At 44.1% G+C, this 22,976-nt stretch overlaps 2 protein-coding genes across 3 annotated transcripts in view; one reads left to right on the top strand and one right to left on the bottom strand.

The window, feature by feature from the left end:
* The window catches only part of SLC25A40 (solute carrier family 25 member 40), a 56,913-nt gene extending 46,432 nt beyond the window's left edge, over positions 1-10,481 (bottom strand). The window contains exons 1-6 of one of the 2 annotated variants that reach the window (XM_067562257.1): positions 10,382-10,481; positions 9,430-9,550; positions 8,986-9,045; positions 7,558-7,664; positions 4,885-4,952; positions 373-497 (exon numbers count right to left, since the gene is read on the bottom strand). In XM_067562257.1, the coding sequence (XP_067418358.1) occupies positions 373-497; positions 4,885-4,952; positions 7,558-7,664; positions 8,986-9,045; positions 9,430-9,550; positions 10,382-10,432 (532 nt within the window). In that variant the 5' untranslated portion in view covers positions 10,433-10,481. The remainder of the gene's footprint in view (positions 1-372; positions 498-4,884; positions 4,953-7,557; positions 7,665-8,985; positions 9,046-9,429; positions 9,551-10,381) is intronic. The other variant, XM_067562258.1, reaches the window with a different exon arrangement.
* A 4,402-nt stretch (positions 10,482-14,883) lies between these two features.
* The window catches only part of LOC137162436 (S-acyl fatty acid synthase thioesterase, medium chain-like), a 35,612-nt gene continuing 27,519 nt past the window's right edge, over positions 14,884-22,976 (top strand). Inside the window, exon 1 of the mRNA XM_067562255.1 lies at positions 14,884-15,396. The gene's annotated coding sequence lies outside the window, so the exon portion shown is untranslated. The remainder of the gene's footprint in view (positions 15,397-22,976) is intronic.

The raw sequence follows: 22,976 nt of genomic DNA, 5'->3' as shown, positions 1-22,976 counted from the left end.
CAAAGAAAAGGGTAGCAAGGAAAAACTACTCTAGTACCCAGAGAGGGACTACAGAGGTGAGGAAAGGCCTAGAAAGAGGTAGAGGTACAGACAGCCCAGGAGGCACTGTGGGGAAAAAAGCCTAACAGAAGTTCACAATGGTAACAAGAAGCCTGAAGTAGCAGACCATATCTGCTCACAACTGGATCCCTGGACTGGAACCCAGAGATGGAGCACCTTGGCTCCCTTCTGGTCCACTTAAAAAGGTGATGGTGAAACATCCTGACACAAGGGGAGGAGGACTATTGAGTTTGGAACCACACCAAATTTGGTTTAAAATGTATAATAGCTGGAAAAGGAATAGTAAAGAAAATACCATAAATTAGGACTCACATCTGCTTATGGAGCCTGCAAGAACTGGAATGTGGTTACTGTCTTTTCCTAGTTTAGATCTCAAAATTTCACTCAGTTGATCATAGCTGGTAAAATAAATTACTGTACCTGGAAGTGCCATTATTCTAAAATACAAAAACAAAGGAAGTCTATCAATTGCCACAAAGAAAACTGGATACCTCCAACATAATTTAGATCAGTTATCAAGCACAGATTTTTTGGGGGTTAAATAAAAAAGGATATGCATTTCAACTGTGTGTTTTGGATGAAAGAAAAAACATGTCCATTTTCTGCAATTCACAAATTTCTACCAAATCTCCATTAACCAATTGTGTGGTAAACATACATGCATACTGGCTTCTTCTTGAACCAAATTGTTTTCACAATCTGCCTTGATAGGTTACTCTACTGTCTAACTGGTCTAGCAGAAAGCACGTTTTAACAGCAGTTCAGCTTCAATATTAATATAGTTCCCTTCAACTTTAGGCCATTAATATTTTCTTTTACCTGCAATGACTACTGAAATTAATCTCCACCTCCTTTTTGTTAGTTCCTTGTGGATTACTTAGAACTTGTCTACACTACCACTTTTGTTGGTATAACTTATATTGCTCAGGTGTGTGAATAAAAACACCTCTGAGCAACGTAAGTTACACTGACAGAAGCACCGGTGTGGACATTGTCAGCAGGAGAAACTGCCGCTCGTGGAAATGATTTTATTATGCCAATGGGAAAGCGCTCTCCCACTGGCAAAGGGTGGCTACATGAACGATCTTACAGCAGCGCATCTGCATTGGTACAGCTGTGCCACTGTAAGCTCTGTAGTGCAGATATGGCCTTAGACTGTTAACATGTCACATTGTGTTCTGGCAGCACTCAAGAATGAACAATTGGTCATCAAGCCCCAAACAGATCTGAACTGCTCAGAGGTCTTATCAACTGTGGCAAGGGACCCACTCACTCCTGCCAGGCTAGGGCTCTCTCCTCTGGCAAAATGAGCCTGGGGTAAATCTGCCCCACCCTGGATGAGTCGTTTAGCTTCTCCCCTCAGTGCTTCTGGCTTAAAGCATTCAGGGTGGGCCTTGGTACAGGCTAGAGGAATGCCCATCTGACACACCAGGGCGGGCAGGCGGGCGGGGAGTGGAGGGAGGGCAGAGGAGTCTATAAAACCCAGATCCAGGGGGAAATACCTTTCCCTGTCCCCCTCAGTGGGGCTGCAGTCATGGTGGTTTGGCTCGGGGCGGGGGGTGGAGAGAGGGAAGGGAGGGGGTAGGGCACATCACTCCTCCCCCCAAGGTTGTGCTTGGTTTTGGTTGTTCCCCCTGTGGGGAGAAGCACAATCTCCCGGGGTAGAGAGGTCTACCTCCCTGCAATCACAAGCCTTCTAACAGCTTGTGTCTTCCCCCACGCTCTCTACCAGAGGCAGGGTTTTAATAGGCCTGGAGCTGTCTTTGATTGGGCTCAGGTGCCTCTAAGTGGCCTGGGGAATACTCCTCCCAGCTTAAAAGGGCCTTTAATATTCTGGGGCTGACATATCAGCTTTCTAGCACCCTCTTGTAGCCATCCAGCCTGACTGTCACACAACACATACAATTTTCTTTCAAATTTGATAGTTTGCCAGATAGTGCTACCCTTATTCATGATGCAAGGAACTACTCAACATGGATAAGGATGGCACAATCTGCCCTTTATTGATCCTATCTAGATCCATAATATTTAGACTAGAGAAGGCTTATTCTGAGACAGATATCAGGCACTGGGACTCAAAATGTATGTCTACACCCACAGCTGGCTTGTGTCAGCTGATCTAGGCTCACAGGGCTTGGGCTTCAGGGCTACAAGACTGAAGATGTCTAGAGCCCTGAAAATCCGCAGATATCCGCATCATATCCACGAATGCAGATAACTGCAGACCATTTATCCGGATTGTGGCTCAGATGCAGATACAAATTTTGTATCTGCACAGGGCTCTGCAGCACCCATTCACTCAAATGGAGCAGCTGTCACCCAGCCCTCTGGGTCCAGCTTGGCTCTCTGCATTAGGCAGCAGTGGGCTGTGACATGTGGCAATAGTCTGCTGGGCATTCTGGGAGTTGTAGTTCATAGTTTGCTCAGAGGAGGTAAACTACAACTCCCAGAACAGAGAAAACGCCCATGTGCTCCTGCATAATGAGCCAAGTGCCATTTTGAAAGAAGTGTTGTACTGCATAGGGGTGTCTGAGCCCCCCACTGGAGAGCGGCACTGTACACGAGGGCCCAGGATGTAACCTCCCTGCCTGGAGCAGGGAAGAAGGTACGACGGGTGTGGAGTGGACAGTGGAGCAGGAGGTTTCTGGGGAGAAATGGAGGGTGATGGGGGCTCAGGGGCTTGGCACAGCCCTGTGTCACTGGTGTGCAATGACCTCTAGAACAGTTAGTAGAGCGCTGCAAATCCACTGATATCTGCTTTCTATCTGCAGATTGAGAATATCCCTGGACAAATTTTGCGGATTGCAGATCAGATGAGGATACAAATTTTGTATCCACACAGGCTCTACAGATGTTTGGGGTTGGGCTGGTGTTCCTGAGCCAGAATGTCTATACTGCAATTTTATAGCCCTGCGGGCCAAGTCACCTAACACAGATCAGTCTTGGATTTTTTACTGCAGTGTAGACATGCACTAAGTTCCCCTCTGCTGGATAGTGGAGAGGGGACAAGATCATGCTATTTAGGCAGGTTTATTTATGACTGGACTTAGGCACCTATCTCCATGACAGGATCGGGGCTTAACAAATACCCCTCTCCTTTGCATCTCCCATTGGCTAGCTTAGGCAACTCCCTGCCTAGCATGCTAGCTTTGTGGATCGCATTCTAAGGTGTCTATCTCTCCCCATTTATTGTATAGGGAGCCTAGGTGCCTAACACAGACTTTGTGGATCAGCGTTCCTGAGATTTTCTAACTTTTAGGTACCACAACTCTCAGCGTCACAATGCCTTAGTCCATCTGTGGATCCGGGCCCTGCTTAAAGTGAGATTTATTATTCACTTACCTACTGGATAGTGATTCTTTTATCTTACCCAGCATGGGTCACATTTGTGGATCTTACTTCTTAAAGAATGAAAATGTTGGAGGGTAAGCACATTTAAATTTTCCTGTTCTTCAGCATAGTAAGGACCACAGATCCTACAGTTGGATTTTATCATTAGTGTGTAAGTAGATAAAACAACTTAGCCTAACATAAAACAAAAGCTTGAAATATCCACAGTCTTTTTCCTGACTGAGTCACTACAGCATGCCACGCCATTGTCCCCAAAACAACAATGGATGAGGCTTGCAAGTCAGCTTTGATATATTTCCTGAAGAAATACATGCAGAACCATTAGGCGACAATGCAGATTTCTTCCTAAGAAATGTATGCTTCCACCCAAGAGACCATTTCTACTCCTGGGAAGTGTAGCCTGAGTACTGAAGAAAAACTCTGTCTTGCCTGGTTCAGGTATACACTACCTGATCCACTTAGATACTTATGACTTTAAAGCCTTGAAATAGCCAAGTGTTAGACCACAAATAACAAGCTTCACTTTTGTCTTCATATTTTTAGTGCTGGGAAAACACTGAAGGCGTACCAGAGCTTTTCCGCTCAGTGCTATTGCTTGGGTCAGGAGGACTGTAGCACTATATTCTGTGATTTATGGGTTATGGAATTGGCTTTAAGGATTAATGATAGGTTTGTCTTAAGAGCCACTTTCTTGGCACGAAAAATGCAGTATTGGTGCTCTGTAGATAGAGCTCTTGAGCCCAGATCCACAAAGATATTTGAGCCCTTAACTGCCACTGATTTCAATGGAAGAATGTTAGGCTATGTTTACACTGGCGGCAGCAAAATCGCCGCCGCCAGATCAATCTTTCATCATCGATTGAGCGGTCAGTGAGACCCGCTCAATCGATGAGGGAGTCGACTTAATAAGTCCACCTCCTCAACTAGTGTAGCGCTGAGCCGACGGGAACGCTTTTCCTGTTGGCTCAGCGCAATGTGAACAGCACGCAGAAGCAGTCGACGGGAGTTACGCAAACTACTCTGCGTAATTTGTGTAACTCCTGTCGACTGCCACCGAATTTCCAGGAAAGTGTGAACAAACCCTAAAATACCTTTGTGGATTTGGGTCTTAATTCCTATTCCTGCCAGGCTGACATGATGCTATTAAAAAGCCACCTGACAGAGAGGGAACAATGATATTGCCCTTAAAAGTATGAAAGGTATTAGCAGGATATTGATGGTCCAAGATTTGATGTCCCTGCATAGCTACTGAGGATGCATCAAAGAGGCTGCATGGAGAAAACTCATTGTCTGGCTGAAGTTATCATTTACATCTAGTGTACTGGAAGCGTCGAGGCAAAAGTGTAAGTTAACTTAGGATACTTAAAAATTGTCTAAAATTTACACTTAGGAATAAGCATACTCATTGGTCAAAATAATGAAGTATAACTACCCTTTAAAATATGTTATGGAAGATATGAAATTGCAACTTACAGTGTTGGGGGAAGTCCACTCCACAGTGATTTAATACCCTCTATTTTAATAATTTTCATGAAAGCATCCTAAAAATAATAACCAAATGAAGATTAGTTAGCTATTTAGCTCTCTAATTCATGTAACAATTATGTTGGTGGGCAGGAGATGGAATTAAAAATATACTGCAAGAGAAAGCAGTACACTAAAAATGGTCTATCACACTAAAGCTCCAATCCTATAAATACTTACACAAAATTAACTTAGTTACTTAACGTATGCTCCATTGGTATCAGAATATTCACATGTATAAAATTAAGCATGTAAGTATTTGCAGGATAGGGGCCTTAGTTTGTAACATCTGTAGCCATGAAAGAAGCATGACAGATACAACTGGGAATGAATTCCTTTCAGAATGGATTAGCACAGGCAGCAATTGTGGAAGCTTCCCCAAACTACCCCAGGAATACACCTGTACTGTCACCTGAAAGAACTACCTCCAGGTGTAAGAAGATAATTCCCTCTCCATGCTTACTTAGTACTTGGCCTCTAACAGCAAAAATGCCTATTGCTGCCAATTAGAATATGTTTTTATGGTAATATAGACATCACTGGCAGAAACTGTGGACCCACTGGCTAGTGTCACATGGGTCACCAGTCATTATAGGATGGTGATTTTGTCTCTACCTTCCTGCACTGCATCTGAATATATGTCCTTTGTTTTTTATAGCATTAGATATAAAGAACCAGTTCCTCAAAGGGAGTAAATTGGCACAGCTCCATTGACTGATTTACACCAGCTGAGGATCTAGCCAAACGTTTGTTCCCCTAATTAGTATACTTTAAATGTCTTGCTAGAATCACATCACAACAAAATGTTTACATAGGGCCCAAGGTGTGCTGGACACTTCACAAACTTGCTCCAAAGAATTTACAATCTAAAACAGTACAGAGGGACAATGGGAGAAGGGATGCAACAAAAACCAGTGACTGAGCAGGGAAATCACACATCTTATTAGTTACATGATGCATGAACTAAGGTCAAATTCTGTTAATGCAAGAGGCTTTTAAGGGCAAAAACATAAAAATTATCTTTTATTGCCCCATTATTGGGTGTCTCATTTTCAAGAAATGGCAGTTTAAAAGAATATTTTGTTAGCCTCAGAACTGTCCGTAACTACTTTCCAAAAGTAAAAGGAAACTCCAGAATCTGGTAAAATTAGTCCTTTTCTTGTATTCCCAACCAAAATGCCCCTTAGCATAGGGGAAATTTGAACAAGATAATTTTCCAAACAAAGTTTAAGTGACTTGCTAAAGATTATGCTGTAGAGTTGATTGAAAAATGTAGACAACATGAGGAAACAAAAATCTCTTTTTTTGTGAAAATTCACTGAAATTTTCAAAAAACTTCAACCATGCCAAAAGCTGGTAAAAAAACAATCCCCCAATACTTTTAATGAAAAATTAAAACATTTTGCAAAAAAGCTCACTGAAATTTAGAAAATTCTTGAACTCCTCTAGTATGTAGCAAGTTTACAGAAAAATTAAGAAATCTGATTGCTGAAGTGGAGTCCCATGCTTTAATTTCTAGATCTCAGTGTCTCTTCTACATCTCCTGGTGAAACCCTAGCCCCATTGACTTCAATGGAGCCAGGATTTTACCCCTGCACTTAACTAGGTTAACCTTAATTTGGGCCAATAATGCATATACAACTCAGTAAAATGCTGCAAAACCTGCAGATAGAAAGTTTTAGGTAAGTACAGATTATTATTGTTATTATGCATGTATTTCAGACTGGGGAGGTAAGATCAGTGGGTCAGTATCTTGGCAGGTAGGTACTGTGGTTTCCCTTTCCATCTCTCCTTTGTCTTAACTAGACTACAATTGTTTGAGAAGGGATCTGTCTTTTTTTCCTCTCTCTCACACACGCATCTAGAACACCTTGGATAACTATTCATAACTGTACTATTATGATGGATAAGAGTAACTAAAGTAAAATGGAACTCAGAATAGTGGCTTAGGAATTGTGGGTGGAACCAACAGGTCTGGTTCTAGTTTTGGTTCAGACACAATGATTTTTAGCACTTTTTACCATTGTTTAAAGTGAAGGAATGGTATTCAGCACATACATGCATGCACAGAATACCATTAGCTACACAGCAGATCTTGTCAGGTGTGCACTGACTGGGTAAGGCAAGGCTCTGCAGGAGCCATTATTAGCTTGGCAAACAGCACAAAACTGGATATGTAAAAATAATAAGCTCGGAATTCAGCCGGTCTTCCTAGAGTTGAGGTTCCAATAAAAAAAGAAAAACTAGAGGAGCTACCAATTTTATTGTGTCTACATTTTAAGATTTTAGCTTGGAATCTGCAGGCTGATTAACAAAAGGACGAGAACCAACCCTACAATTTGATCTGCATGGATCTGAGCCTTACTGTTTTACAGTGTGTCAGTTAGGAAGAAAGGCAAAATCTTGTAATGATTTGAAACATATTGATCAATCTTACATTAAAAGTGCAGTGTCAAACTTGTGCAAAGTATGTACACCTTTAGTGGTACTGTCTTTCAAATCCCTCTCAAACAAAATGGGATAACACATGAAATCCTTGAAAGATGTAATTGGTAGTATATCAATGTTTATTTTTTAAACACATTCCCAATATATTTGGTATTATAAATGTAAGTTCCTTACCAACATCCCTCTGAAATGGCCAGGTTTCTTATACCAGGCTTTGTTGTTCCCATTCTCACAGACATATACATGATCCATAAGGCCATTGGAGTATATAAAATATTTTCCTAATAAAATGTTGCATATAAGGAAAGAGTTATCATTACCATACAACAGCATTTCTGAATCAAACATATAGGCAACAAATATGCTGGTCTGACCAACTGGGGCAGAATAAACTTGGAAAGTCAATAAAGGCTGGTATTGAGAAAGGAAAGGGAGGGGAGCAGCAAGTGCACCTACCAAAAACAACCCTGCCAGATGAAATCAAATTGTTTACCTAGACTACAAGAGCTGGAGATGAGCACTAATTGAGCTGGTGTCATGTTAGTGGCTGCTAAAGGTGTGAGAAAACAGGAAAGAATCTGGATATAGTTAAATCAGATTTCATTTATACTATCTACCCTGTGAGGTAGGTACTATTATCCCCATTTTATCAATGGGCAAACTGAGACACAGGGAGGTTAAGTAACTTTGCCCCAGGTCACACAGGAAGTCTGCAGCAGAGCAGGGACTTGCGTATCTTGATCACCATCTCGTTCTTTTTTTTCTCCCTCCTTTTTTAATTATAGATAAGCAAATAGCAGGAATAAATTGCTATTTAAATTGCTATTGCTATATAGGCTTGTGGGAGGCACCTGCTGGGGCTTGGGGCTTCGGTAGGAGTGCCCCATGGGGAAGAAGCCTGAACTCCACCACCACATTGCCATAGGGCTGAAGCCCAGAGGCCCGCTCCAGCTCTGAAACTTCTGAAGATTGCTGTATGCAGCTCGGAGGGTTAGTAAGTTTGGCCACCCTGTTATATAGTTTTGCAATACCTCCTGTGCTTGAAATACTGGTGCGGTCAGAAGACTGACTATATAAAAATGGCACCTTCTTACTTAAGATATCTTCTCCCCGAGCACACAGAGTTATTGACTCCTATTGAGTCAACACAGCTATAGGAGAGTGAACTAGAATCTTCTCCGGCTCAGCATCAAGAGAATTGTCAAGTAAATTCAAACTGCAATATCAATTTTTGCCTTTAGTTACATCTGCACAACCCAAATAGCAATACTGGGGTTGCAGAGTTGTACCCGAGGGCAGAATCTGGACATCAAAAACATTACTACTAGAAATGATGTGCAAGTCAAAAATAATACCCAGCTGGTCTTTCTGGTCCCAGTTGAGTCTGCAGGGCTGAAATTTGAGGGGGGGAGGGGGGAGGAGGAGGAGGCTGGGTAGGATGACTCTTTTAAAAAAAAAAAAATGATTGAGACAAACAGAACCTTACAATGTTATTTTTCTGAGTAGAAGCACACTTAAAATAGATTTGGGAAAATTATTAAGATGGAAAGTATTTATAAAGATATCAGAATACCTTAATTCTTTAAAAACCTGTATATTTACCATTAGAGAATGAATTGCTTTGGGCTTGCAGTCGAATTTTGACAACATCAAGGGGCGTCACTAAAACAAACCAAAAAAAAGAATCATGTGACTTATTGATGAATACATTTTAAATGTATTATTTCATCCTTAGGAACACACTGCAAGCCCTGGAAGAGTAGCAGCATATCGATTCTAATGCCATGTCATGAGCTTCCACAACTACGTTAATTATTTCTCAGAAAAAGAAAATAATCATTATGGAAGGTATCAGCCAAAGAAAACAGAAGAGCTTATTTAACAGATGTTTTGATGGACAGGTCTCCCTTTGCTTTCTGATTTTCCATCGGTCAGACTGATATAAAATGTTTAGAAGAGCATGGGGATTATTCAAAACTTTTAAAATGATCTAAGCAAAAGACAGAGGTTTGATTTATGCTAAGTTTGGTCAATATTTTGTCTTACCTAACAGTGATGTAATAATAGCTCCACAACAAGAGGCAATTGCTTGCTGAGTAGTGGTTATTTTATACAATTTATTGTCATTCTCTTCAGAACCCATAATTTTCTTCTCACAGAAAACAACCTGTTAAGAAACAAATGTAATGTAAGATTGTCTTAAATTTACAGAAAAATCACTAAAGAAAATAAATGAATAAATAAAGCAATAGCAGCATAGTGTAAATATTAGTCTTCTGTTTGCATAACAATATTATCAAGTCATTATCTGTTGTAAAAAAGTTAGAAAATGTATTTGTTCTAAAGCTTGCTCAAACAACAAATGACATCTAAGTTTACTTAAATAAAAATTAAAACCAAAAAATCCTGATACATAGTTAACTATAGATTTTTTTAAATACCTTTTAAACATTACAAATAAAGAGGCTCTAATTCATGTCCACATCTTCCCAGACACTGCCCTAGGTGTTCAACAGCATTTGCTAGTTCAAGTAAAATGGAGATACAGCTGGATATTGTCAGCACTCTGAAAGCACTGCAGCTCATATCTCTTCGCTAACTATCCTAGCAACACCACACATGCTGAACAGGAGGAAAGATGTGGTACCCTGCGGAATTTCACAACATTGTCTTTAAGGAGAAAGAGTAAACACCTCACATCATTCTCTGGGTATGCTCTGTAAGAAAAGGGTGGAGCCATTCTAGAGCAGCACCATCCAACCCCCTGTGATGAGCAAGTTAATAATACCTCATGGTCAGCACTAATGAAGGCTAACAGATCTAACAATATAAGCATGGACATTTTATCCATCACCAGGAAGAAATCATGTACCAATGCAATTAGGGCTGTTTTTGTCCCTTATACAGTTCTGTACCCAGACTGAAAAGACTCAAGAAGAACTGAGGCATCTGGATACTACTCAGGGTTGTCTCATTAAAAACTACTCTATAATCTTACCCAGATATAGAACATGCAATATTGACCAATAGTCAATGAGATTGTCAGCATCAAGTTTTCATTTCTTGAACAAAGGGCCAGGAGAAGGCAGCACCATGCCCTCCTGAAGGGAACTGTTTGACAATCCATACCAGTAATCGAGTTAGGATACCCCAGGGCCTTCACCACCCAGGAAAGCCACAGGTCGAAAGAAAAGTCTGTGGGACAAATATAATTTAAATGTCAAGGCATGTTTTATTAAATGTACATATAACTAGTGCAGCTATTATTTTATTGCTGTTGCAAAATTCTTGTAAATATTTTAAGGTTTCTATATAAATCCTGTGTTTTATTGTGTCTTTATTATTTTATCCCAGTGGTTTCCAACTTGTGGCCCAGGGGCCAAAAATGGCCCACGGAGTCTTTCAAAGTGGCCCGCCACTCCCCTCCCGCTGGCTGGCTGCAGAAGGGAGCTGATACCTAAGGACCCAGGTGGAACGAGTTACCACGGGGTTACAAGACCAGTGCAGGCTACTTGCTACAGCCAAGGGGATGGGAGAGCAGCATTCCCTTCCCCCGGCTGTAACAGGGAGCACGGCAAAGCGCTCCACCTGGGTCCATAGGCGCTGGAGTCCCTGCTGGAGCCAGAGGGAGGGGAGATCAGTGCTCCGCTCCCCTAGCTCCAGCTGAGAGCCAAGCGCTCTGCCTGGGTTTCTAGGCACTGGGGTTCCTGCTGCAGCCAGAGGGAGGGAAGCGCTGATCTCCCATCCCACCTGGCTGCAGAAGGAAGTCACTGCCTAAGGACTCAGGTGGAGTACACAGGGCTACAGGATGCATGCGGTTTCCCTGCTGCAGCTAGGGGGACAGGAGATCAGCAAGGAGGCTCCTTGCTGAACTCCTTCTGTCTGGCTGCAGTGGGGGGCTGAGGGAAGGAGGAGTGGCTGCTGGAGGACCCAATCAGGACCCACCATGCTTGAGGAGGGGCAGGACTCTAAAAAGTGCCTTCCGGTTTATCACCCACCGTGACTTAGCTGCCAGGCTAGGTGCTTCAGTGTGTAGTGAAAGTCACTCATCTACACGAGTGCTTTGTCTGTTACTGTGTGACATACTGTGAGTAATTTGTAGGTGTAGAATAGTGAATGTAAAAATGAGCACAGTAGCATCAAAATGTTTACTTTAAATAGGTGGTGATTTGTAGTCCTTAATGGTGTGGAGTCCATTCATTTTTTATGAGTTGATAGACTGGTGGCCCCTTAAGGCTGTAAAAATTATATTTGTGGCCCTCGAGCCAAAAAGGTTGGGAATCACTGCTTTATCCTATCCGTTATAAAGGCTAATCTTAACTGGTTGCATGATGCAGACAAACCTTACTCTTTAAAACTCTCTAGAGCATGCTTTTGACTTGACTGTTAATTAAACAAATAAGTAACTTGTTTACCAACCACTTCACATTGTCTTTAGCATTTTTGAAAGATATTATATTGTATTAAGACTACTTTCAAAACATAGACCACACAAATTTCTCCAGTAGGTAGTAATCCTATTCAAAACTAGATCACGCCATATAGCAAACTCTTAAGTTCCAAAACCCTTGGTCACAGTAGGAAAGCAGACATACAACATTTGTAATGTGGTTTACAAACGTGGGTTGAGTAAAGGATTCCACACTCCCAGTGATGGGACCTAGTTGGTTAATTTGGAGATCTCCCCTCCCACATTCTTCTATAAAACAAAAGAAGCCATATAGAACCAAAAGTCAAAATATTTGGGGAACTTACATTTTTACCAAACAAATTTTTGGTTAAAAGTTAAGGTTGTTTGCATGCAAAACCCACCAGACATTCTTAAAAGCAAAGAAATACCTTCACACCTAAACATCACAATAACTATTCACAATCACCGCATCTCCATAAGTAAATCACTTGCAAGTGCAAGAAACAAAGAAACACATTGTGCAAGCAGGTCAAGCTGGAGGACTGGAGAACCTCACCAGCAGAAGGGGTACTGCAACTGGGTAGGGAACGTACGATGGATCCTGGGCAGTGTGGGGAAACTGCAGGTAAGACCTCAGCCCATCAAAGTTGGCTTCAACCATGACACTGTGACTATTTTGGATATTGGATTTTTTTTTAATTGATTCCTCTTGCATTCATACCATAAGACCTAGGGCCAGAAGACAAGAGGGCTTGAACTCTCTGCTCCCTCTATAGGGAAGAAAGGGAAAATCCAGCTATTACCAGCTTCACTTTAAATAATATTGCTTATTTATAATTCCATCTTCTGAGTTTCACAGCTTCGGTTAGAATTTGTTTTCAATGTATAAATGATAATAGATTATTATTATTGTACTCATGAAAGGACATAGGAATTGTGCAGGATATGCCCTGGAGTGAGTAGATCATCCTGAGTACATAGGGACTTTGGTTTGCTAACAAAATTCAAGTCCAACACAAAGCAGGGGGTGAGGGCTTTATCCTAAAGACTAAGAACTCAGTTGCAAAGGTCTTATTTTGGTTTTCTAGCTGAAGATTCTTTGTCTTGTGTGGAGTAAATCTGCAGGACTGAACCAAGGGTTGTGGCGGCGTAGAGGTGACTGCACAGATGGCAGCAACATTAAGCTGATATTGCAATGCCTTGGCTCATGCAACCAGCAGAAATAAAGCTCATTATCACAGAACTGAATCAGGTAGTTAGACCTCAGAATGGGACATGGAGGAGTGGTTCTCTCTGGACTGAAGACGACTGGCAGAGCAGAGCAACTTCTCTGCTTCCACTGAGTCTAATTGGACCTGTGAGTGAGGTTTGGGATGGATGTGATTTGTACTGGGACTAAGAGTTCTTGATCTCAAGGAGACAGACAATTACTATTTGGAACTGTGCAGTATATGAGACTCCTGGTGCACTGATTTTGGGCATTATCATTATCTTGTACATTAACATGCATTTGGTTTTCATGTTTGTTTTGACTGTTTTCCCCTAAATAAAAACATACTTGTGGCTCCATGTTTCATCAGGGTTCTGAATGCTTATGAGTGGGGAAAATCCTCCTGCAGAAATGACCAGGGAGGTTTTATTTTAATTTCCCAGATCCAGGGATAGCAGTACAGATGTGGGTGGTGGCTCAAGCCATAGTGTTATTGAACTTGGTCCCTGTTGCTGCCATTGCTTTCAAAGAAAACAATATTATATTTGTTTTAGAATAAGTCAATGCAAGTAATCTATCAACCGTAAGCAACTCTATCAAAAAACAGGCCAGCATGCATGCACAATGGTGAAGGTAAGAAAAAGGTTTTAGTATAGGAAGATTTTAATGTGAAGATTATAAACATGGCATGTCATAGAATCATATACATCAGGAACAGAAAGGAGCTTTTAAGTCACCAAATTTTATATACCGTAACCTCTTTTATAGAATTTTCACTGATGGTATCTCAGCAATCTTTCTAATCAGGCCTGGCCTAAACAAGAAAAATTAAACTGCTGTAACTATTTCTTTAATTGTTTAGAGCTTCTTTATGTCTAAGCAGATCCTCTCACAAGCTCATATACTGCCACAGAGTCCATGAACCACCCCAAAGGGCTGGTACCATTCATGCCCCCATAGGCTTTCTCTCAGAAAAGCATGAGCTCTTAATTTGGGTGAGCTAACCCAAATTCACTGGGATTTTCCCTTGAATTAGCAAACTCTAGTTAAGAACACACTTTTTCCCCACCCTAAAGATAAGGCCTCAGAAACTTCAGCCCTCTAAACTGAAGGGTTATAATCAGCCCCTCCTCAAGACCATGTCATCCCACAGATTTCTGCCCACACCCTAAAATGGAGAGAATTTTGCCCTCCCCATAGAAAATCTCTCCCTCAACCCATTGCCAACACTGTTCCCCTCAGGAACCCCAGCCTCTACACACCCAGCTCCCAAGGCTGCGCCTTAACACTGACACCAAGTCCCCACACTAGTGATTTCAACCACGGCTCCTCCCTCCCCACTCCCAGCATTAGTGACTTCAGATCATTTCTTCCCCAGAGCCACCACACTGCGGAGGGTGACTGCAGCCCCCGCTCCGCCTCTCCCCCGACAACATTCCCTCAGGGGTGCGGCCCCAAGAAACCACGTCGCTTCCCTCAGGGATTTGTGCCCCCTACAGCATCGTTGCTAGACGGAGACCTTGTCCCCCGAGGCCTTCAGCCCCCCGCGCTCTGCCCCGTACCGGGTTGCTTGCTGGGCAGTTGCCGCCAAGGGCCCGGCGGCTCCAGGTCACTCAATTCCCAGCACTGCGGGAGGGGGTCACTGGAGCAGCCCCAGCCCCCACAGGACCCGCGCGTTTAGGGCGCCCGCCACTGGCCCCGCCTCCTCACAGCGGCCTCCTCTCCCGGACTCCCTCTACTGGGCAGCCCCGCTGTCGTGGCACCTCCTCAGGGGCGGTGCCAGTCAGCCCAGCCCGGCGGCCGCGCCGCGCAGCCCGGAGGTGGGTCTCGCTCGCTCGCTAGCTCGAGGTCCGCCCAGCTCGCCGCCCGGTGTCCGGACAGAGCACAGCCGCCGCCGCCGAGACCTCGGCCAGCTCGGAGACTGGGTTTGGGCCGCGTCGAGCGTTAGCGGGGGAGGGGCCGGCCCGGGCCGCGCCACGCCAACTGGAGGAAGGGAGCGAGTTTAACTTCCCTGTGCCTCGGCGTGTGAATCGTGCACAGCCAGACGGGGCTGCCTCTCCGGGGCTGGGAGCCTGGCTCAGTGGCCCTGGTGAACCTCACCCCGTGGAGAACCCTTTCTCCGCAGGCTTCCAGCCCTGCTCACCCACGGGGACCCCGCACACACATGGCTGCCGATCCCTTGGGGAGCCTCCTGCAACCGGACCCCGCTCACCCGCGGGGAACCCCCCTCACAGACCCACGCACACCCCCATGCCCCGCTCACCCCAGCGGGATGGTGGCCTTCAGATCCCGGGTCGCTGTGTGAAGACCGTGGCCAACAGAAGGAAGCTGCAGTTGGTTCCTCATGCCCCACTCCTTATTCAAAGGCCAAATTTATTTAAAATATCTCAAGGTAAGATTAAAGTTTTAGAAATGTCATCAGATTAATGCAATTGAATGTGATAACAATGTAAATGACTAATGAATTGTGTGCAGTGTAGTTGTAGCTGTGTCTGACCCAAAGAAGAGCGATGTGTGGCTCAAAAGTTCAACAGAAGTTGGGTGAGTAAAAGATATTATCTCACCCACCTTATCTCATTAATTATTTGTTAATTAAATAATGAAATAAAGAACAGGGTTTCACTTGACTACAACAAAATAAGTCTGGGATTTCCCCCAAGCGATATCTCCCTGCAACCATTCCTCTGTTCTGAAAGCACTGGGACTTGCTTACTTGAAGCTTTGTTCTTGAGCAATATGCTGTCACCTGTTACAGCTTCACCCCACTTCCATCTTGTACACAGGATTTGAATAAGGAGCTGGGTTTTGACTGGCTATAAGTGACAAAGTATGTATTGAGTCTCCCAAAGTGAGAGGTCACTGCAACCTTTAATTCATTGTGAAGAGAGGAGGATATGTTAGCCACACAAGTGAACCTTTATTTTGGTCTCACAAATATATTACGCCCATTTTTATGTTTTCTTCTTTGTTTGTTAACATTCAATATGGAGTATTCATGTAAAAATCAGCAGATATTCAATCAAGTTGTTGCAAAGCCAAGTGTAATAGTGTCATAGAAATTATATGATAGCTACAAATGAAGAAATCTATAGGAACTTTACTTTGTTAGATTAATTAAAAACACAAAAAGAGTTAAATTAATCAAAATTTGTTTATTTGTGTTACAGATATTAAAAAATTTGGTATGATTAGAAGTGTGTGTTTTACTTATTACACAACAAAATTAATAAAATGACACTGTCTGCACAGTTGGCTTCCAAATAATCATATTTATTAATTATTATACACAGACATATAAAGCCTAGTTTAATGCATAATGTTGCTCTGAGTGGTTTCAGATGCCTTCTAAAACATGGTTTCTCAACCTGTGGTACGGGTACGCAAGACACAGGCAGAGGGTATATGGTGAAAAACCCAGTGAAGGGAGGCGAGCAGCCACCGACTTCCTGCACCGTCCCACCTCCTATCTGGGAAGTAGACGGCAGCTGCCCCAGTCCTGGGAAGCTGGGCAGCAGCCACCAGCTTTTTGGGACGCCAGGTGGCAGCCGTTGGCTTGGGCAGCAGTGGCTGGTTTTTTGGGAAGCCGGGCGGCAGCACCCTGGGATCTGGGTTTGCAACTGGGTGACTGACACCTGCGCCCCAGCTCTGAGCCAAGGGACAGTCTCCTGCACCCTGGCTTGAAGACAGGCAGCAACTGCCGGCTGCCTGCCCACATCCCGGGTCCCAGTTTATGCGGAAACCTCCTCCGTCCCAGCTTGGAGCAGGTGGCAGTCATCCACCTCCGGGACTGGCAACCAGACAGCAGCCACCTGCAACTTGCCCAGGTGGCAGCTCCCCTCCCAGCTCAAAGCCTGGTGCCCAGAAAGCCAGGCAACCCCTTCCCTTATCAGAGGCAAATTATTATGAAACACTAAAAGGTAGGGTAATATTGGGGCAATTAGGCATAGCTTAGGTAACTAATAAGACATTGTTTCCTTCCTTATTTCTTTTTCTGGTTGCCCCACTCCTCTTGTCCACTTTGCTGCTCTTGCACCACCTACTTCTTGGGTGGTGTAATCCCATGCTGTCACCCCTCACTTGAACAACTTCTCTGAAAAACTGAAGACAATTTCACAAGGTTGGATTGTCTAAAAGAGACTGATTAGGCTGACGACTTACTGATATTAATCCCTTTCTGATTGTGAGTAACATTCATAAACTGCCTGACTTATCAGTGGTAAGCAAGTAGAACTTCCCTTTACCATTTAAATTACATTGGCCCTAACCTCCACCTTTCAAATGCCGTTGTCTGGGTCACAAGCCTCTAAAATAAGTGCTGTCCTCTGATATGAAGGGCACAACATGAGACTTCATTTCTCCCCATTGTATCTCTTGCCTCCATGATTCTTTTCCTGTTCTCTATATTTCCCTCATTCTACTTCCTAATCTCTGTTACCTGCTAGCCTTGTTAGAGACATGAACAATGACAGGGATGTATGGGAAGGATATGTGCAGGCCCTGGGGTAACAGGTAAGGGTGAAACCAATGTCTCTATGTTTGTATAGTTATGATAGCTTTATTTCTGTATTTCTGTAAATCATAAGGGTCAGTCTCCTTGTTAGTGGAGGAGGGGTCAAAAGGTCAGTCAGGGCAAAAAGCGGTCCGAACTGTAATCAAAGTCAGATCTGCCCAGCAACACCAGATGAGCCAATCAGAGTCCAGCAAGCTCAACGAGGGTGCCGTGTGCATAGGCCTGGTGCCGTGTGCAGAGGCTTAGGTGCCGTGTGCACAATCCTCTAGAGGTGGGAAAACCTAGCCCGCTGATTGGACCCCAGGACCCGATCTGAGGCTATATAAGATCTGTACACCTAACGGTCAGTGCTGCCCGTCAGAGTGGCAGTGTGGTGGGATACAAGTTGTGGTTGTTTGTGGGTAGGACTCGACAGACCAGGACGAGAAGCCGATGAGCGACGGACCTGGAGCCGAAGCAGACACACACCTGTTTAGAGTCGAATAACATCAACACAGTTGTGGCGAAGATAGATCGTGAGCACACACAATAACAACACCATCAGTGACTATGGGGGTTGACCAAGGGTTTTGTTTAAGAGGTATTTGGGTCTGGGATTCATCCCCACCTGTTTCGACCCACGTGTATTTTTATTCTGTTGTCATCTCAAATAAAGTTCCCTTGTTTTGGAAGAGATCACATGGTCTGTCGTTAACGATCCCATTGACAGATGCGGTTGCCGTCAAGACCCTTCACCCTAATGACCTGTTAGAACGTATCTTGCTAACAAGGGGAGTGCAGCAACAGTGGGTGTCAGAAGAGGAGGTACTTGCAACCCACCACCTCCCTCAGTTAAGCCTTGCAAAGAGTGGGGAAGGTGCATTTAGCCCCTAGTAGCCTTCAAAGGGGATGGTCCTATTTGGGTTCCGGGAATGTTCTGAACTAAAAGACCCTCCCCCAGCTTAAGGGGAGGAGCTACTGAGCCCAGGACTCCATTGAATATGGGGGACAACAAATGAGAGAACAGGAACAGGCATGAAAGTCAAAGGGTTAAATGTGGGGAACATGAAAGGGACACAGAGCAGAGAACCCCAGACAGCGCCTACTGCTCCTCAAAAGTATCTAAGGAGTCAGCGGACGTGACCTAGAGGAACTCCGCCCAGATGCGTGATCAGACGGAGGAATGGAAATAGGCCCCACAGTCGCAGAGCACCTCCTTGGTCAACATCCTCTTTCTGGTGTAATATATGGCCACCTTGGCCAAAACGAGGAGGAGGTTGACGAGGAGGTCCTGTGACTTTGTGAGGCCATGAATGGGGTGTGCATACAAGAAGAGATGTAGGGAGAAGTGCAGCCGGAACCTCAGGAGGAGGTTCTGGAGGATCTGGAATAGGGTCTGCAACCTGGCGCACTCCAGAGAAGTGCACCAGGATCTCCCTCACAATGCAGAAGGGACTGGTATCAGGAGCAGCCTCCCTCAGGACCCGCCTGTGGTAGACCCAAGCGGTGGGCAACAAGGCTCCCCTCACTTCCTGAAGTACATGCTGGGGGAGTTCAAAGGGTGGAGGTCCCCATGTGCTGACTCAGCACCTGAGGATCCACCCAGTCCCCCTGGTTGTAGTCTAGGAGGTCTCTGATCTTAGTGACTCTTACCTGTACCCACCTCCTTCATGCGGAGGGTATCCCCACCTGCATACAGAGCAGGGACCCTGCGAGGAGATCCACCCCCTCGGCAGCTGCCACGGACACCAAAGGGAATGGTGATAGTCCTTCACACAGACACTGGTATTTCTTTTGTTTTCTGATGTTTCATGTACCATGTGCTGGATAATAACATGAGAGGACTCCATGCTTGTAAAACTAAACTGGCTCTTTATTAAGAGAACTCTTTACAAAGGTGCTGCAAGTTGCCAGGGTTACCACCTGGTTGGTATTTGACCAGCCTCAGTGTTTTTTTTATGGATTTGCCAGTTTCCAGAAAAATAATTTAATCTGCCAGGTTTTTTTTTTATGTGAGTCTAAAGATTTGCATTATTATCACAATACACTGGGATATCTAATGTTAAAAGTTTCTGTGTCCAACTAAAGATGCTACAGTATCCCACTTCCTCAGTTTAAGTAAGAAAATGATGTTATCCATCTTATCTATATGTGTTATCTCTCTAGATACTATAAGTGGCTGTTGAAGTAGGGGGGGGGCCATTGCCGAGTTGCCTTGTGCTTCAGGGTTGGGGTTGCGGTGGATTTGCCTTGCAGGGAGGGCTGCCAATTTTTTTGCATTTCAAAAGTGGTAACCTTAGCTGCAACTGCAGCTAGCATTCAAGACGTGTATACAGATTGACTTCCTGGTGTCACCTTCACACTTTTCTTTCCTGCAACCGGTGCTCTCCCCTCCAAGTTCTACATCTTTCCTTTTAACAATTTTTGTTGTTGTTGGGTCTTCTGTGCTGGCATTTGCTGACTTGTGCAGGCCACAGGCCACAGGTTAATAGTACGTAGTCCACTTTAGCAATAGGGCTTTTAATGCCAGCCCATTGTGGCCTGTTAGGCCTCATAGTCCTTCAAGTGTGCTGGTCTTCAAACCAGTTTCCCATTTCTTGTTTGTTATTGGTGTTGGTGGGGGACTTACTTCCACCTTGTCGCTTTGTTCATTGAGTTGGGTGGCGTCCTGTTGGTCTTCTGTGTTGCTCATATACCTTGTTTCTTCTGACTCTCCTATGTCAGGCCAGCTGATGGCCGAGGCTCTGTGTCCTCTGGATTCTGGCCACGTACCATCTGCCTGCTGCTATTCCACAGTTGTCTTTGGTTTTGTCCACTGCTGTCCTCAGTCTGTAGCTACCTCTTATGACCTGTGTCCTACGGTACCTTGGACTATTTATTGCCTTTCGCCATTGCCTTGTGTGGCTATTTGATGGTTGGACCCAGACCTGCTCACCTATTAGCCTCAGGTCCTTGGCTAGTTTGTTGTAGTGGGCTGCCTGCTTAGCTTTGTGCTCTCTTAACTGCTTCTGTGTCCATCACTCCTCCACTGGGCTGTGGCAGACTATCCTATCCCTATGGGGAATCAGATTCTTGGTTCTCCAGCCCATCAATCCTTATGCTGGGCTACTTCCTAGTCTCTGAGAGGGTGTATTTTACAATGGTTCTACACAGTCCAGTAGGGACCTTTTCCTGTCTGTTTTGCCTTTGCCATCAGTCTCTTCGCTGTCTTTACTGCTGCCTCTGCCTTCCCATTGCATTGGGGGTACCCAGGAGAAGTTTTGTATTCTAATTCCCATTTGGTGTGGGATCATTTGACTTTTGCTGCAGTATACTGTGGCCCATTGTCTGAGCAAAGCATGTCAGGTATGCTAGACTTTGCAAAATGCATTCTGTTTCCTGATCACACTATCCTCCAGATATTCCACTTCCCAGAAATTGGAGTAGTAATCCATTATGACCATGTTCCTGTTATTGACAGTCAACAGGTGTGTACTGACCTTTTCCCAAGTTGGGGTTGGGATTTCATGGGGCTGCAGAGTCTTCTGTTGTCAATCACTATAACCTTTACATACTTCACACTGTTCAATGTATTCTCTCAATTGGGCATTCATGCCTGGCCAGGAGATACACTCCCTGGCTCATCTCAGAAATGCCTCTATATCTAGGTCTGAAGCATGTATCTGTCTCATGATGTCCGCTCTTAAATCTATGGGGATTCCTGCTCAGTCCACTTTAAACAAAATCCCATCCTTCACACATCTCATCTCTCACGTGGTGGTAGGAGATAACCTGTGACACTTGTTCCTAGAAGTCTGGCCAAGTCTGGAGTATGAATTGTTTTACTGCCTGAGTGTTCCATCTAGTTCAGTTGGACTGTCTGGTGCCTTCCAACAGAGATGTGAAGGCACCTTGAAGCAGGTGGAGAGACTCTCCTATTCTGCAGAGCCATGTGTCTTATACTGATTGCATGTTTTATAATCAGTTGGGTGCACTCAGCAGTGGTTTCTTCATGATGCCTTCTAAAGGCTTGTGATTATACTGCACATCCACCCTGCACCCAGAAGTGAACTGATGGAATCGTTCCAGTCCAAACAGCACAGTCAGTTACTCCTCTTTTAACTAAGCATTTCCCCTTTCTGTGCCTGTCAGGATTGTACTAGCAAATGCTATGGGCTGCTGATTTGCATCACTGCTGCTCCTAGGTTTGCATCTGAGGCATCACACTAAAATTCTGCATCAAAGGATTGTAGTACTTTAGGACCAGTGCCTCACTTATGATTTTCTTTATGCTTTCATTTCTTGGGTCAGTGTCCATTCCCAGGCTGCATCATTGTGAACCCTTGAGACAATTATTACTCAGTCTTCTACTAGGTGTCTGCAGAATCTCGAAGGATAGTTGGCCATTCCTATAAATTACTGGACACCCTTCAAATCTTTTGATCTGTTCATCTTTTTAATGGCTTTCTATTTCTTGGGATATGGCCAGAATTCCTCAGAGGTAAACAGATGTTTGATGTAGGTGACCTCAGTTCTCCTTAGCTTCAGCTTGTCAGCATTCAGCCTAATATCCCACTCCTGGAACCTGTTTAGGAGTTGCTTCAGCTTAGTATGGTTCAGCTTGGTTACGGATCACCTCTTCCTTATCATTTCCTTTTCCTCTAGTGCCCGGTTTAGTTTACACTGGATCACCTCTGGAGCAGGGATAATGCCCATAGGCATTCATACCCAGCAATACCTGCCAAAAATGTGGCATAGGTTGTCAGGTAGCTGGATGGCTCAGCTAACTCAATATGCCAAAATTCATTCTTTATGTCACAACAGTGAACACTTTTGCCCTGCATTGACTGATAGATAGTAAGTCCTCAATCATTGGTAAATGGGTAGTAACGCTTTTGCCATGCTTGATTAAGTAGATCAATGCAGAAATGTTTACCAGTTTTCTTACCACTTCGAGGCTGCTGATTCACTGTGTGCTAGTTTTAGCAGGTGTAATGATGCGTCTAATTTGCAAGTTGCCAGTTCTTTCTTTAGTGGCTCCATTAGGGTTAATGGAACTCTGTGTTTCAGTTGTCACGTGGCTGCACATGGAGGGGTCTATTCAACTTGGCCTCTAAGCATCTATTTTCTTGAAATATGGCCTTATTAGCATGTTAGCATGCTGGACAGAGCCCGTGGCGACTGTTCTTCCTCTCCCATGTTGAGGATATTGTGGTCTTGCACTACCACCTTGCACAGTAGTGGATGGTACCCCTGTGAGTCAGCTATTATAAACTCTCAGAGATAATATCTCTTGTTTCCTGGGTTTCTTATCAACAGCCTGCATTTGCCCACTAGTCCTCAGAATGGTTTTATTGTAAATCACCAGCCCTTGGTCACATTTCTCCAGTCCAGTGTCGATCCTTACCAGTGTAGCTGAGATCACATTGAAACTGGCTCTGCAAGCCAGCTGGAATTGAACTAGTCATTGATCTAATAGCATTGTTATAAATATGACAGTTGAC

This window comes from Emydura macquarii, unplaced genomic scaffold, assembly GCF_026122565.2.
Source record: "Emydura macquarii macquarii isolate MOO-44397 ecotype Brisbane River unplaced genomic scaffold, CSIRO-AGI_Emac_v2 contig_2422, whole genome shotgun sequence".
Taxonomy (NCBI): domain Eukaryota; kingdom Metazoa; phylum Chordata; order Testudines; family Chelidae; genus Emydura; species Emydura macquarii.
Note: the sequence above shows the minus strand (reverse complement) of the source record. Positions and strands in the feature narration are given on the sequence as shown.